General features: G+C 36.7%; 7 protein-coding genes across 7 annotated transcripts; 3 read left to right on the top strand and 4 right to left on the bottom strand.

Moving 5' to 3' along the window:
- Positions 1-270: 270 nt before the first annotated feature.
- CYB5 (Cyb5p) lies at positions 271-964 on the bottom strand. The gene has a single exon (XM_020207115.1). The coding sequence runs from the start codon at positions 728-730 to the stop codon at positions 365-367; it is 366 nt and encodes a 121-aa protein (XP_020064179.1). The 5' UTR covers positions 731-964; the 3' UTR covers positions 271-364.
- On the top strand, positions 823-1,159 carry CANTADRAFT_244278 (uncharacterized protein). The gene has a single exon (XM_020207110.1). It carries the CDS (start codon positions 915-917, stop codon positions 1,116-1,118), a length of 204 nt encoding a protein of 67 aa, XP_020064178.1. The 5' UTR covers positions 823-914; the 3' UTR covers positions 1,119-1,159.
- Positions 1,160-1,199: 40 nt separating this feature from the next.
- On the bottom strand, positions 1,200-1,883 carry NOP15 (rRNA-binding ribosome biosynthesis protein; the record flags this gene model as incomplete). The annotated part of the gene is made up of 1 exon (XM_020208802.2): positions 1,200-1,883. A coding segment is annotated over one exon (684 nt), but the record flags the coding sequence as incomplete, so codon positions are not given.
- A 156-nt stretch (positions 1,884-2,039) lies between these two features.
- CANTADRAFT_51316 (nucleotide diphosphatase) lies at positions 2,040-2,666 on the bottom strand (the record flags this gene model as incomplete). Its single annotated transcript, XM_020209926.1, has 1 exon — positions 2,040-2,666. One exon carries the CDS (start codon positions 2,664-2,666, stop codon positions 2,040-2,042), a length of 627 nt encoding a protein of 208 aa, XP_020064176.1.
- Positions 2,667-2,976: 310 nt separating this feature from the next.
- On the top strand, positions 2,977-6,393 carry CANTADRAFT_52264 (phosphatidylinositol-3-/phosphoinositide 5-phosphatase; the record flags this gene model as incomplete). The annotated part of the gene is made up of 1 exon (XM_020210057.1): positions 2,977-6,393. The coding sequence occupies one exon, from the start codon at positions 2,977-2,979 to the stop codon at positions 6,391-6,393; it is 3,417 nt and encodes a 1,138-aa protein (XP_020064175.1).
- Positions 6,394-6,557: 164 nt separating this feature from the next.
- On the top strand, positions 6,558-7,226 carry YAF9 (Yaf9p; the record flags this gene model as incomplete). Its single annotated transcript, XM_020210020.1, has 1 exon — positions 6,558-7,226. One exon carries the CDS (start codon positions 6,558-6,560, stop codon positions 7,224-7,226), a length of 669 nt encoding a protein of 222 aa, XP_020064174.1.
- A 23-nt stretch (positions 7,227-7,249) lies between these two features.
- CANTADRAFT_244282 (uncharacterized protein) lies at positions 7,250-8,308 on the bottom strand. The gene has a single exon (XM_020207111.1). The coding sequence runs from the start codon at positions 8,203-8,205 to the stop codon at positions 7,273-7,275; it is 933 nt and encodes a 310-aa protein (XP_020064173.1). The 5' UTR covers positions 8,206-8,308; the 3' UTR covers positions 7,250-7,272.
- Positions 8,309-10,961: the final 2,653 nt, after the last annotated feature.

Below are 10,961 nucleotides of genomic sequence, written 5' to 3'. Positions count from 1 at the left end.
TTGTGTGGTACCAAATGAGATAACATTATACCGAGTCACGTGTGGTTTTCCTCCAATAGAATTACACTAAATATTGATTACCAGAAGGATATAGTTCACAGCTCTATTGAGTAGGCCAAACTGTACATTCTGATTCTCCTTTACTCTGAATGTCAAAAAAATCTGCAGATTTGATGTTCTCAGGAATGTTGGGTTCAGCTTTCCTCGTCTTCCGAGGTGTTGTTTTATACAGAAAAACATCTACGTGGTAACTATACCAGTGATAGGGGTTTATGCCATCTCTGTGCCAAACTTACATCATGCTTGATAAAAATGTATTATAGGTAACTTATAGACTTCTATCCTTCTCTATAGTGTCTTAAGTTCATTGGTTTTGAAAGTAAAAGTAAGCTCCAAATGCCAACAAGATTACGACTATAGCAAGAAGAGAGGATGAAACACCACCCTCTTGAGTGACACTAGTACTCTTTGTTTCCTTAATGACACCTCCTTCAACCTTTCCTATCAACAATCCTGATAAGACTTCGTGGGCTTCGTCAGAGTGACCAATGTCGTCAAAGGCCTCAGTTGCATCAGTTCCAGCAACATCGACAACGACTTCTTCTCCACCTGGATGCTCGTCTATGTACTTAGTGATATCGTACACCTTACCGTTGTAGACTATCCATAAGTCATCGACAGTATTGTGCTTAGCAACTTCATCGGATGTGAAAACTTTCAAGTCAGACATGTTGTTGTACTTATCTAATAGGAAAAGATAGGGTGTGTTTCCTGATTTTTGATCGATTGAAAAAAGTCGAACCAAAAACTCGCGTTATACTTTTGACCACTACTTTCGCGATATAATCAATTTGAGACTACTTATAAGTATATGTACTTGGAGTGTAGATCAATCTGTCACATGAAATCTACGTATGTGGAGATGGAGATGGATATATATCTTGCAGCATGTGATAACCCACTTATCCAACAGAAAAAAACCTGGATATGTCGGAATCGTGGATTGGGAAAAATTATCCATTTTGAGTAAGTTGAGCCTACGCACAATCTCAGGCGATGCCCGGGGTTTAAGTATCAAAAAGTATTCTGCGGTTGATTATGCTCTTTCGGAGATGTAAAATGAGAAGGATTACATAAGTTCAGATTTCAATGCCTTTTTGCTCCTGGCCAACCGAGAAGGTGACAAGATATTGATTTATTTATATGCTATTTAAGTCGAAGTTGATTCCTTTGTCCTTCAACTCTGCTTGTTTTGAGGATTTCTTGTTTTCATGTTTCTTTATCAATTCTTCCCATTGTTCTTTGGTCTTTGGCTTATCATTCTTTTCTTTACTAATCTTATGACCAGCTGCTGGAGTAAATCTTCTGTTTGCATTTTTGAATAAATCCTCATGGAAGTTTTCAACTACCTCACATTTCAATAAGTGACCAAAAAGTAAGTAGTTGTTCATGGTTTCAGCAGCTATCTTAGCGGTAGCTAAATTTTCAAATTCTAGAAAACCATAGTGCTTTGACTTACCAGTCTTCTTGTTTCTTGATATTCTTAAGTTTATGATATTCCCAAATTGATTGAAATATCTTTTCATCTCGTTTTCATAGAAACCGTGAGGAATTCTTCCGATGTAAATCACTCCACGTTGTTCAGAGGTACTCAGGGCTTTACCAACTTGTTTACTTATCTTTTTGTTCACTATATGCCCTTCCTTAGTGGTAGTTCTTGTTTCTTCATCGTTCTCATTATCTGAGAGCCCTTCAAGTTCATCGGAGCTTTCGTCAGACAAATTCTCTTCAGATTCATCCAGCTCATCGCTCGAATTAGGTAACTGCAAATCTTGCTCGATCTGATCAACTGATTTATCAGCAGGCTTTTCAGTGCTATCTTTGGTTACAGTAGATGCTCCTTTTCTCTGGGTAGACTTAGCCATTATTGAAGTACTTGATTCCTTTTGAATATAGAGAATGAAGTTTTTCTGCGATGGGATGAGAGTTTTCTCATTAATGGATAACTATATATGCAGGATGATATATGTGAAGGCATTTCAAGACATAGCCTGATTCAACAAAGCCCATGTGGTATGCACTGGGAGTCCCACAATATTGAAATAGTCACCATGTATTTCCAGGAACAAGAGGCTTCCCATCTCTTGATACTTGAAGCCTCCTGCGACGTTTAGACCTTCTTCTGAGTTGATATACAGATTTATCAAATCGTCCGATTGCTTGAAATGTAAGACTGTTGTTGTAATGTCATGGTACTGCTCTATTACGGAGTCCTCTACTTTTATCAAGTTGACCGCGGTGATGGCTTTGATAATTGGATTCCTCTTGTATAGTTGGAACATCTGAATTTGCCTTTCCTTGGTAGTTGGTTTCTCAAAGATCTCACCACCACAGCTGATTACAGTGTCCGAAGTCAAGATCAACATTTTGCCTTCAAGATTTATCTTATTCAAGATGTGTTCTCCCTTTTTACGACATGTCTCCATTACATATTCCTCGTTTGAGATACCCTCTTTACTTAAGTCTTCTGGGTAATCTGATGGAATCACAGTTACCTCATCAATTCCAAGATTTTTTTGCACTATCTCCAACCTTCTAGGTGAAGTGGATCCTAGAATGAACTTAAATGACTCGATCCTTTGGTGGACATTATCTTGAAGAGGCATTTTCGCTCCCAAATGCTATTAGCTAATACTTATGGAAGGTGTTAAAAAGACTGACTGAAATTGGTTCTATTCTTGAATAGATTTCTTTGTCGCCAGCCCTTGTACTGTATTCTCATATCCAAGATAGACTCAGTCCATATCTAAGCAGATTATTCAGTTAACATAAACTGCAACGAACCTATTTTTACAGGTTAAGTTATACCAGAGCCCAGTAGATAAAACACGCACACTGCAGAAATTATACATCTGAGTTGTCAAGTTGGGTATTCAAGGGAATACCCATTATACATTAAGTTAAGTGCATCCCATAATGAAGGTATTGTACAAGGAAAAGCCGAGGACAATAGCCATATACTCCGAGTCTCACTCATTGGTATTCCAACTGTTGAAGGGCCTGAACAATTCTGTTGCTGTGGAGTTGATTCCTAATGAACAGGTCACCAGAGAAAAAGGTTTTAGGATTCTTGTCCAAAGGGAAATTTCTGGTTGTCTCGGTTTGATTAATGTGGAGGATCAAGTGTTCTTGGTTGTCATTACCAGGGCTGTTCAAGATGTGGCGAGTCCCGTTGAGTATGAATCGGTCGATAGGATCTATTCTGTTGAATTCATATCTCTAGTTTCAGATGAATGGGACTTCGTTAATTTAGATTCTAATGGGTTTCCAATAGTGACAGCTGCAAATGGAACTCAGGAAGAAGAGACATCTGACTATGCAAGATCGGTCCATCCTTGTCAGGAATTGAAGAAGTTATTGTCAAACAGTACGTTCTATTATTCAAACAACTTTGATCTAACATCACTTTTACAAAATAGAGGAATTATTGGTGACAGAATCAAGAATGGCGATGGTGCTTCCGTTCGTAAATTAGCAGTGGAACATTACCAACAAGACTACATGTGGAACTCATTTATGATGGAGGAGCTTATAAACTTCAGATCAAACTTAGAACCCTATGTCCAATCTATATTGGATGATAATCACTTCTTAACGACCGTTATTCGTGGATTTGCGAAGACTATTCGCTTGAATTCCTCGGGTGACTCTATTTCCGTCATATCAAAACAATCTTGGAGAAGAGCTGGAACAAGATTTAATGCAAGGGGAATTGATGATAATGGATACGTTGCCAACTTTGTGGAGACTGAGTTCATTTTCAATTGTCCTTCCCAATCTTCCATTTTTGCATTTGTGCAAATAAGAGGCTCAGTTCCTACATTTTGGGAGCAAGACTCAACGTTAATAAATCCAAAAATCACTCTAACAAGATCGTTGGGTGCAACCCAACCTGTTTTTAATAAGCATTTTAGTGACATTTGCAATAAGTACGGCGTTTGTCATATCGTGAATTTGCTTTCGAAAACGAAATCCGCCGAAGTTGCTGTCCTGCGTCGCTATAAAGAACTCTACACCCAATCTGATCACCGGGAGGAGACAACCTTCAGTGAATTCGATTTTCACCATGAAACAAAACCTGCGAGTGGAGGATTTGCTGGTGCTTCGAAGATTTTGGCATTACTCCACCAGTCATTAGAACAATTTGGCTGGTTTTATTATGACACGGAACAGGGAGAAGTTTGTACCCGTCAAGATGGTGTTTTCAGAACTAATTGTCTAGACTGCCTTGATAGAACCAATTTGATCCAACAAGTTATTAGTCAGTACATTTTGGAACATATATTGAGAAATCAATCACTCAATCACGGTAATAGTTCAAGAGATAGGGCACGGATAGAGGACACAATCAATAGACACAACTCTTTGTGGGCTGACAACGGTGATGCTATATCACAAATTTATACTGGTACAAACGCATTGAAATCATCATTTTCAAGATCCGGGAAGATGAACTTCGCTGGTGCTCTTTCAGATGTTACCAAGTCTGTTTCAAGAATGTATCAGAACACATTCGTAGATGGGAAGAAACAATCAACGATGGACTTGTTACTCGGGTATGACTCGAAAAATTCCATTCCAGTCCAGATCTATGATCCAATTAATGAACATGTTGCAGGAAAATTGAAGAGCAAAGCCGGCATTTATACTACATGGAAAGATATCATTATTTTTGCTGGTACATACAATGTTAATGCACTAGATCCATCGTTCAGTTCAATTGATTTGTCTTCCTGGCTTTTTCCACCCGAAAACTTAGATCTGGGACTTCCAGATGTCTATGCAATAGGTTTGCAAGAAATAATTGAGCTAAATGCTGGATCCATTTTAAATGCAGATGCATCAAAGCCCACGAAGTGGGCAAACATTTTAACAGACCAATTGAATTCTAATGGTGAACAATACTTATTATTGAGAACTGAGTCAATGTCATCTATGTCATTGTTCTTATTCGTCAAACAATCACAGGTTCATAACGTTACTCAAGTGGCTGGATCTTCTAAAAAGACAGGGATGGGTGGAATGACTGCAAATAAAGGTGCATGTGCCGTTCGATTTGATTATGGACTGACCTCATTTGCATTGATTACTTCTCATTTGGCAGCAGGAACTGCAGCTGTCACAGAGAGGTTTAATGATTATTCGACTATTATGCAAGGATTGACATTTACAAGAAACTATACAATTGCAGACCATGATCAGATTATTTGGTTTGGTGACTTGAATTACAGGATATCAATGACAAATGATCAATGTCGATCATTAATTGAACATGGGGCTTTTGATGAATTGTTGGCAGTAGATCAATTAAATCAGGAGATGACACAGAAGGGAGCCTTCTATGGATTTAAAGAGGGAAGGATCAAATTCTATCCAACTTATAAATTTGATAAAGGGACATCGAATTATGATTCTTCTGAGAAACAGAGAGTTCCTTCGTGGACGGATAGAATTCTTTTCAAAAGCGCAAGGGGTATCAATGATTTGAAGCAATTGAACTACAATTCTGTGATGAGTATTACACTCAGTGATCACAAGCCTGTTTTTTCTACTTTAGCAGGCAAAGTTGAGTGTATTGATCGAGAGAAGAAGACAAAATTGTTCAAAAGTTTGTATGATTCCTATAAGTCAGAGCATGGCAATTCAGATATTTCTTTATTGGACATAGACTCTAGTTCTACTTCCAGGGCATCGAACTCTTCGGCTAGCAGTACCTTTACTATAGATACGCTCTCCGAAATGAACATACTTGAAGATAACTCCAGTCCAAGTCAATTAGGCGCAACCAAAGCAAGCAAATTACCAAGAAGGCTACCCCCAACCCCAAGTTCTAGATCTCAAGTTCCTGACAGTTCTAGTTTTCCTCAGAAGCCAATTCCTAGAAAGTTACCACCCCCTTTTGATTTGGGCCAAAACCAGAACCCCCCAACACCCCCTCCAGCAAGAAAAACAATTGCTAACTTAATGACTGCATCCTCAGAGTCTATCAAGGTGCCATTTGGATTTTCCTCAGCACCTTTAATTCCGAGCAGATCAAACTCCACCACCCCATCCAAGGAAATATCCTCTACCTCAGGCAACACTACGCATTCGGAGTCCGTCAAACCAATGATACCAACGAAACCCACCAATCTTGCCGGGAATAAATCACGAACGAGCGATGTATTGAGTCAAAACAGTTTCGAATCAGAATCGCATAGAACTACCAATGTCTCAACACCTACTGGAACATTGCACGGGGAAAATGGGGCAAATGGGGCAAATGTAAACGAAGAAACTCATAAACCGAATTTCGGCTCCTTATCCGACTGGAAGCCATTGATTCCAAAGTAATGTATTACATAGCTGTATATATCAAATATTGCTCTTAATTGAGAGATATGTATCCATTCGTGGGGATAGACAGTGCATTGAAAAACAAATTAGAAGTCGTGCAATGTCTAATAAGGTTTATATCAACCGTTTGAGAACAACATCACTCTTACCGTAACTTAACGATGAGTAGTAATACTAAAAGAATAAAGTTTGTCTCGATATCCGTTCCGGTAATCTATGGTAACAATGCAGTTCGTTTGAGTCCCGAGAAAAGAAAGCCTAATACCCCACCAGATCACACTCACGAATGGACAGTATTTTTCAAGCCTGTTCTCAACAACATCGATTTGACACCTTTGATAAAGAAAGTCACCTTTAAATTGCATGAGACGTATGAGAATGCAGTACGATCAGTGGAAAAGCCTCCCTATCAAGTAACAGAAACCGGATGGGGTGAATTTGAGATTATTATCAAGATTCATTTTCACACGGGCCTGGAGTTGGGAATAAGCGAAAAGAACTTCCAGATATTTCATGGGCTTAAATTGCATCCATTCAACCCCCAGCAACCGTTAAAGGAGAATGGAGAGGTCAATTCAATACTTTATGACGAGCTTGTATTCCAGGAGCCAACCGAAAAGGTATTTGAAATGTTGACAAGAAAACCTGTTAATCTATTGCCTTATTCTTTATCAAACCCAAATAATAGAGACCAGGAGTTTATACGAACTGATGAGACTGATGAATTAGCGCGGTTAGAAGTTTACATTAAGAAGATTAAAGACGAAATCGAACATCAACATAATGGGTACAAGGACTTAGAACAAGAAAAGTTAGCACTACTTCAGTGATTTAATCTTTTAATTACATATTCTATTTCAAAGATTGTATAATTTATCACCTTGCTCCATTCATTAAACAGATCATGAAATCCTCAATAAAACTATCTAACTGGCCGATTTGGAGACCAAATCTGGCATATGTTGATCCTCCTTCCAACATAAAACTCTTGCCTCGAATTCTGTGCGAACTTGTGTGGACACGAGTGAGAATAGGCACCTTGAATCTTATTTTCATCTTTAGATCAGCGATCATAAGATAATTCAATGGATAACATCCACCACCCAATGGGTCTAAAACATTCAAGGCTGAACTTATGCGGTGACACTGTATATTATCCGTGATCATGAAAGGAGGACCACAGCGAAATGATTTTAGTTCACAATTAGACGTAACAATAAGAATAGAAGCAAATGACATCTTGTTTCTTATTAAATCAATGTACTCCTTACCATCAGAGCCTAAGAAAAATATAAATGTGAATGGATCCAAAAGCTGCGTGTCATTTTGAGCCCTACTGAATTCAAGACTGGGAGCAATACATACTTCCAGCCCTGATAGAGAGGAGGTGTATGTAAATGCATTGAAAAACTCAAGCTTGAGATCTTGAATTACAGAAACTGCAATTCCAGGGAGGCTATTAGACTTGGTCAATGGTGTTAAGTAATTCGGAGTATTTGGTCTAGTATGATTAAGCTTAACTGAGGATCCATACAAAGCATCTGTTTCAGTGAAAGTTATGTTGTAGGATCCATGCAAGTCTTCCATAATCAAACTGCTAAATTGCCTCTTCATCTCTTTAAAATGGGACACAAACAAATCACTTGGAAAGAATATCCTATGAATAATAACATGAGATGAACTCCATCGCTCCACCCTTGATTTCCGTGGTTTATGGTCAGCAAATTTTTTGTATAAACTAACCACAACAAAATGGCCATAAACAATCACGTGATATATACCCCACACTTCCAAATTGATATGCTCCATAATGAGAATCTATATAGAATTGAACTAAAATACAATATTATTAGAATACTTGGCTGAAAAATAAGCCACATAGTAATAATAAGTATGTAATCCTTCATTAAATATTATTCCTTTCCTGTTATCCAACAGTTACTCCCATTTAAAAGTCGAGTCTCCATCAACGGCATATCCTTCTTGACTCAACTTATAGACATGATTACTTATAATCACCCAGCACTAACATCTCAAAGCATCTTTTCTATAATTATTTGATCTAGGATCGAACATAAATAAATACAAAAAGTCCTTACTTAAAAGTCAACCCCAGAAAAGCTATAGACGAAAGGGTCACTACTCACTTTGACTCTACGTCGATCCTCAACAAACCATAACAAGTAAAAGCTAACTGAAAAAAAATTCAAGAAGTACGCCATACTTTCACTGCTAATGAATATTCTATTTCAACACATATCCCTCACAGAAGTTTAATTTAAGTTTGTTATATACTTCAGTAATAGATTCTACTATTCTCACATCTCGAAATACTATTATAAACATATGCTTGTATGAAAATGTAGAAAAAGAATCAAATGGTAGAATGAGCATCTGATTAATTTGAGAATAGACAACAATAGGGATTTGTAAGTCATATTGATTGCATGTATATACCCGTATTCTTATCAATAGCTCCTTGTTAAACAGTGTTCTTCCGATGCTCTACTCTTGCCTATCCAATTTTATAAATCTAACAAACAGGAAATGCTTCAATCAACTACTATAATCATTTCGGTGGAGTAAAAACAGAATTTGCACATGCTCGATGGAAATCAAACTTGCTGTTTGAAACATAAATCTATATCTATCTTTGAAAAGTATCAACAGATTGTTATTAGCTAAATTTAAATTGAGAATGAGTGCTCTTTAAAAACTTACTACTGAAAACTCCCACATAAAAAAAGGGATATTGCCAGCTTTGGGTTTTAACGAAACAAACTTACATCTACTACTAACTTATTGAATAACACTTAATGATTCTACTTATTATATAAATTTACATGCGACACTACCAAAAGACCCAATGGCTCTATTCTGTTGACATGAAATGAGTATCAACAAGATCTAATAACTTTCTGCATGAGCGAATACTAAATTAGTCACAAAGAATTTCAAATTAGAGTGTACAATCTCATCTCCCACATTGAAAGCCAAGAATATAATTTACTTGATGTTCTACAAATTCAGCATCCAATGCTCTTCTTTATACAAATTCATGTGTATTATTATAATATTATAGTCCTGCTGCACAATTCGTTTGCACTTACTTGGACTACATAAGATATAGAGATGTTCGAAATGAATCCCTATGTTAATATAGTTTAAGTACTCGTATTATCATATGATTTAAGCAATTTGTTATAGCATATTCATCAGTATTAAATATTTAGTTTTGGATCGAAGATATATAATTGTGCACCATATACTCTGAGAGATTATTTTTATGTTTCATTAATTTCTTTTATTATATTCAATGTGTCTACTCCTACAAGTTTTCTTCTCAATATTTTGAATTGGTATGCAATTATTCTGATTTTTTCTTCCAATAAATATTCTATTTGTTGCATATTTAGCATATATTTTGGTACTCCTTTACTATAGTTTTGCTTCTTTTTCGTATTTATTATCTATAAATTCGTAACCATACATTTTTGGTCCTCCTATTATCATTTTATTTATTAAACATGTTTACAATTTTCTAATGTATCGTCTAAGTTTCCTAGTTCTTGTCCACATAATTTTTTGAATTTTTCGTAATTTATGCTTGATGTTTTAATGAATAAGCTGTCTGTATCGCATAAAGAGCATTTTGGAATAAAACCGGAATGACAATTTTAGTAGACAAAAACCATGTAACACCTTCAGTGCATTTGAATGTTAAATTCGACGAAAGGTGATCAGATAGGTCAGCCATGAAAAATGACTCCTTTCAATATCGCGGGTTAGTAACAGTAATTGAAAAAGCTCATCATAATTTTTCCATTCAATACATTTTCTTTTATAGAATTAGAATGCCTACAGATTGCTTTTACTGTAGAAATTTGGTAACTGGTTCTCGCATCTGTTTACATACATTCCTCTATTAGACATTCCCAAATCCACTTGGACCCTTAGCAATATTTCTGATATAATCTCCTCGGTTCATGAACATTTCCTTATCTATGTCTACTCCTAGACAAGATTATGCTCTTGATTCAGGGTCTGCACCAGAAGCATTCAAATAAATTTGTGGCCACATTTCCTAGACAAATTAATTAATTTTTGCGCTTTTAGAGCTGTATGAGGAATAAAGTATTGCTAATCTATAATTTTTTACCTTCAATCTTTTGGGTATGCTTGCTCGAACTGAAAGTCGAGTGATATCCTATTCATTTTAACCGTTTGCTTTTAATTGCCTTTCCTTGTTTTCCTTCGTGGGAGCTCAAGCATACCAGTACTTTATTTTGAAAAAATTTGAGTGTTCAAAGAAGGCCTTGGACGGGGTATCAGTATTCAATTGTGAGAGGTGAAATTCTTGGATTTACTGAGGATTAACTACCATTTACCAAGCACGTTTTTATTATTAATGAAGAACAGATCGAAGATGATCAGAAACCGCCGGGTGCACCACCAGGAGTAGAGCCTGAGGCTCAATTTTAACTTACTAGGTCCAGACACAATATGGAAGGACAGATTGAGAGCTCTTTATCGATTTGTGGTTGGTGGTGCATGGCCGTTCTTAG

The sequence above is a fragment of the Suhomyces tanzawaensis genome (genome assembly GCF_001661415.1).
Source record: "Suhomyces tanzawaensis NRRL Y-17324 unplaced genomic scaffold CANTAscaffold_4, whole genome shotgun sequence".
Taxonomy (NCBI): Eukaryota; Fungi; Ascomycota; class Pichiomycetes; order Serinales; family Debaryomycetaceae; genus Suhomyces; species Suhomyces tanzawaensis.
The sequence above is the reverse complement of the archived record's forward strand: the minus strand, read 5'-3'. Positions and strand labels throughout refer to the sequence as shown.

What these genes read in the sequence shown, in the direction of transcription:
- CYB5 (XM_020207115.1), bottom strand. Translation starts at nt 730, where the DNA reads ATGTCTGACTTGAAAGTTTTCACATCCGATGAAGTTGCTAAGCACAAT.
- CANTADRAFT_244278 (XM_020207110.1), top strand. Translation starts at nt 915, where the DNA reads ATGTGGAGATGGAGATGGATATATATCTTGCAGCATGTGATAACCCAC.
- CANTADRAFT_244282 (XM_020207111.1), bottom strand. Translation starts at nt 8,205, where the DNA reads ATGGAGCATATCAATTTGGAAGTGTGGGGTATATATCACGTGATTGTT.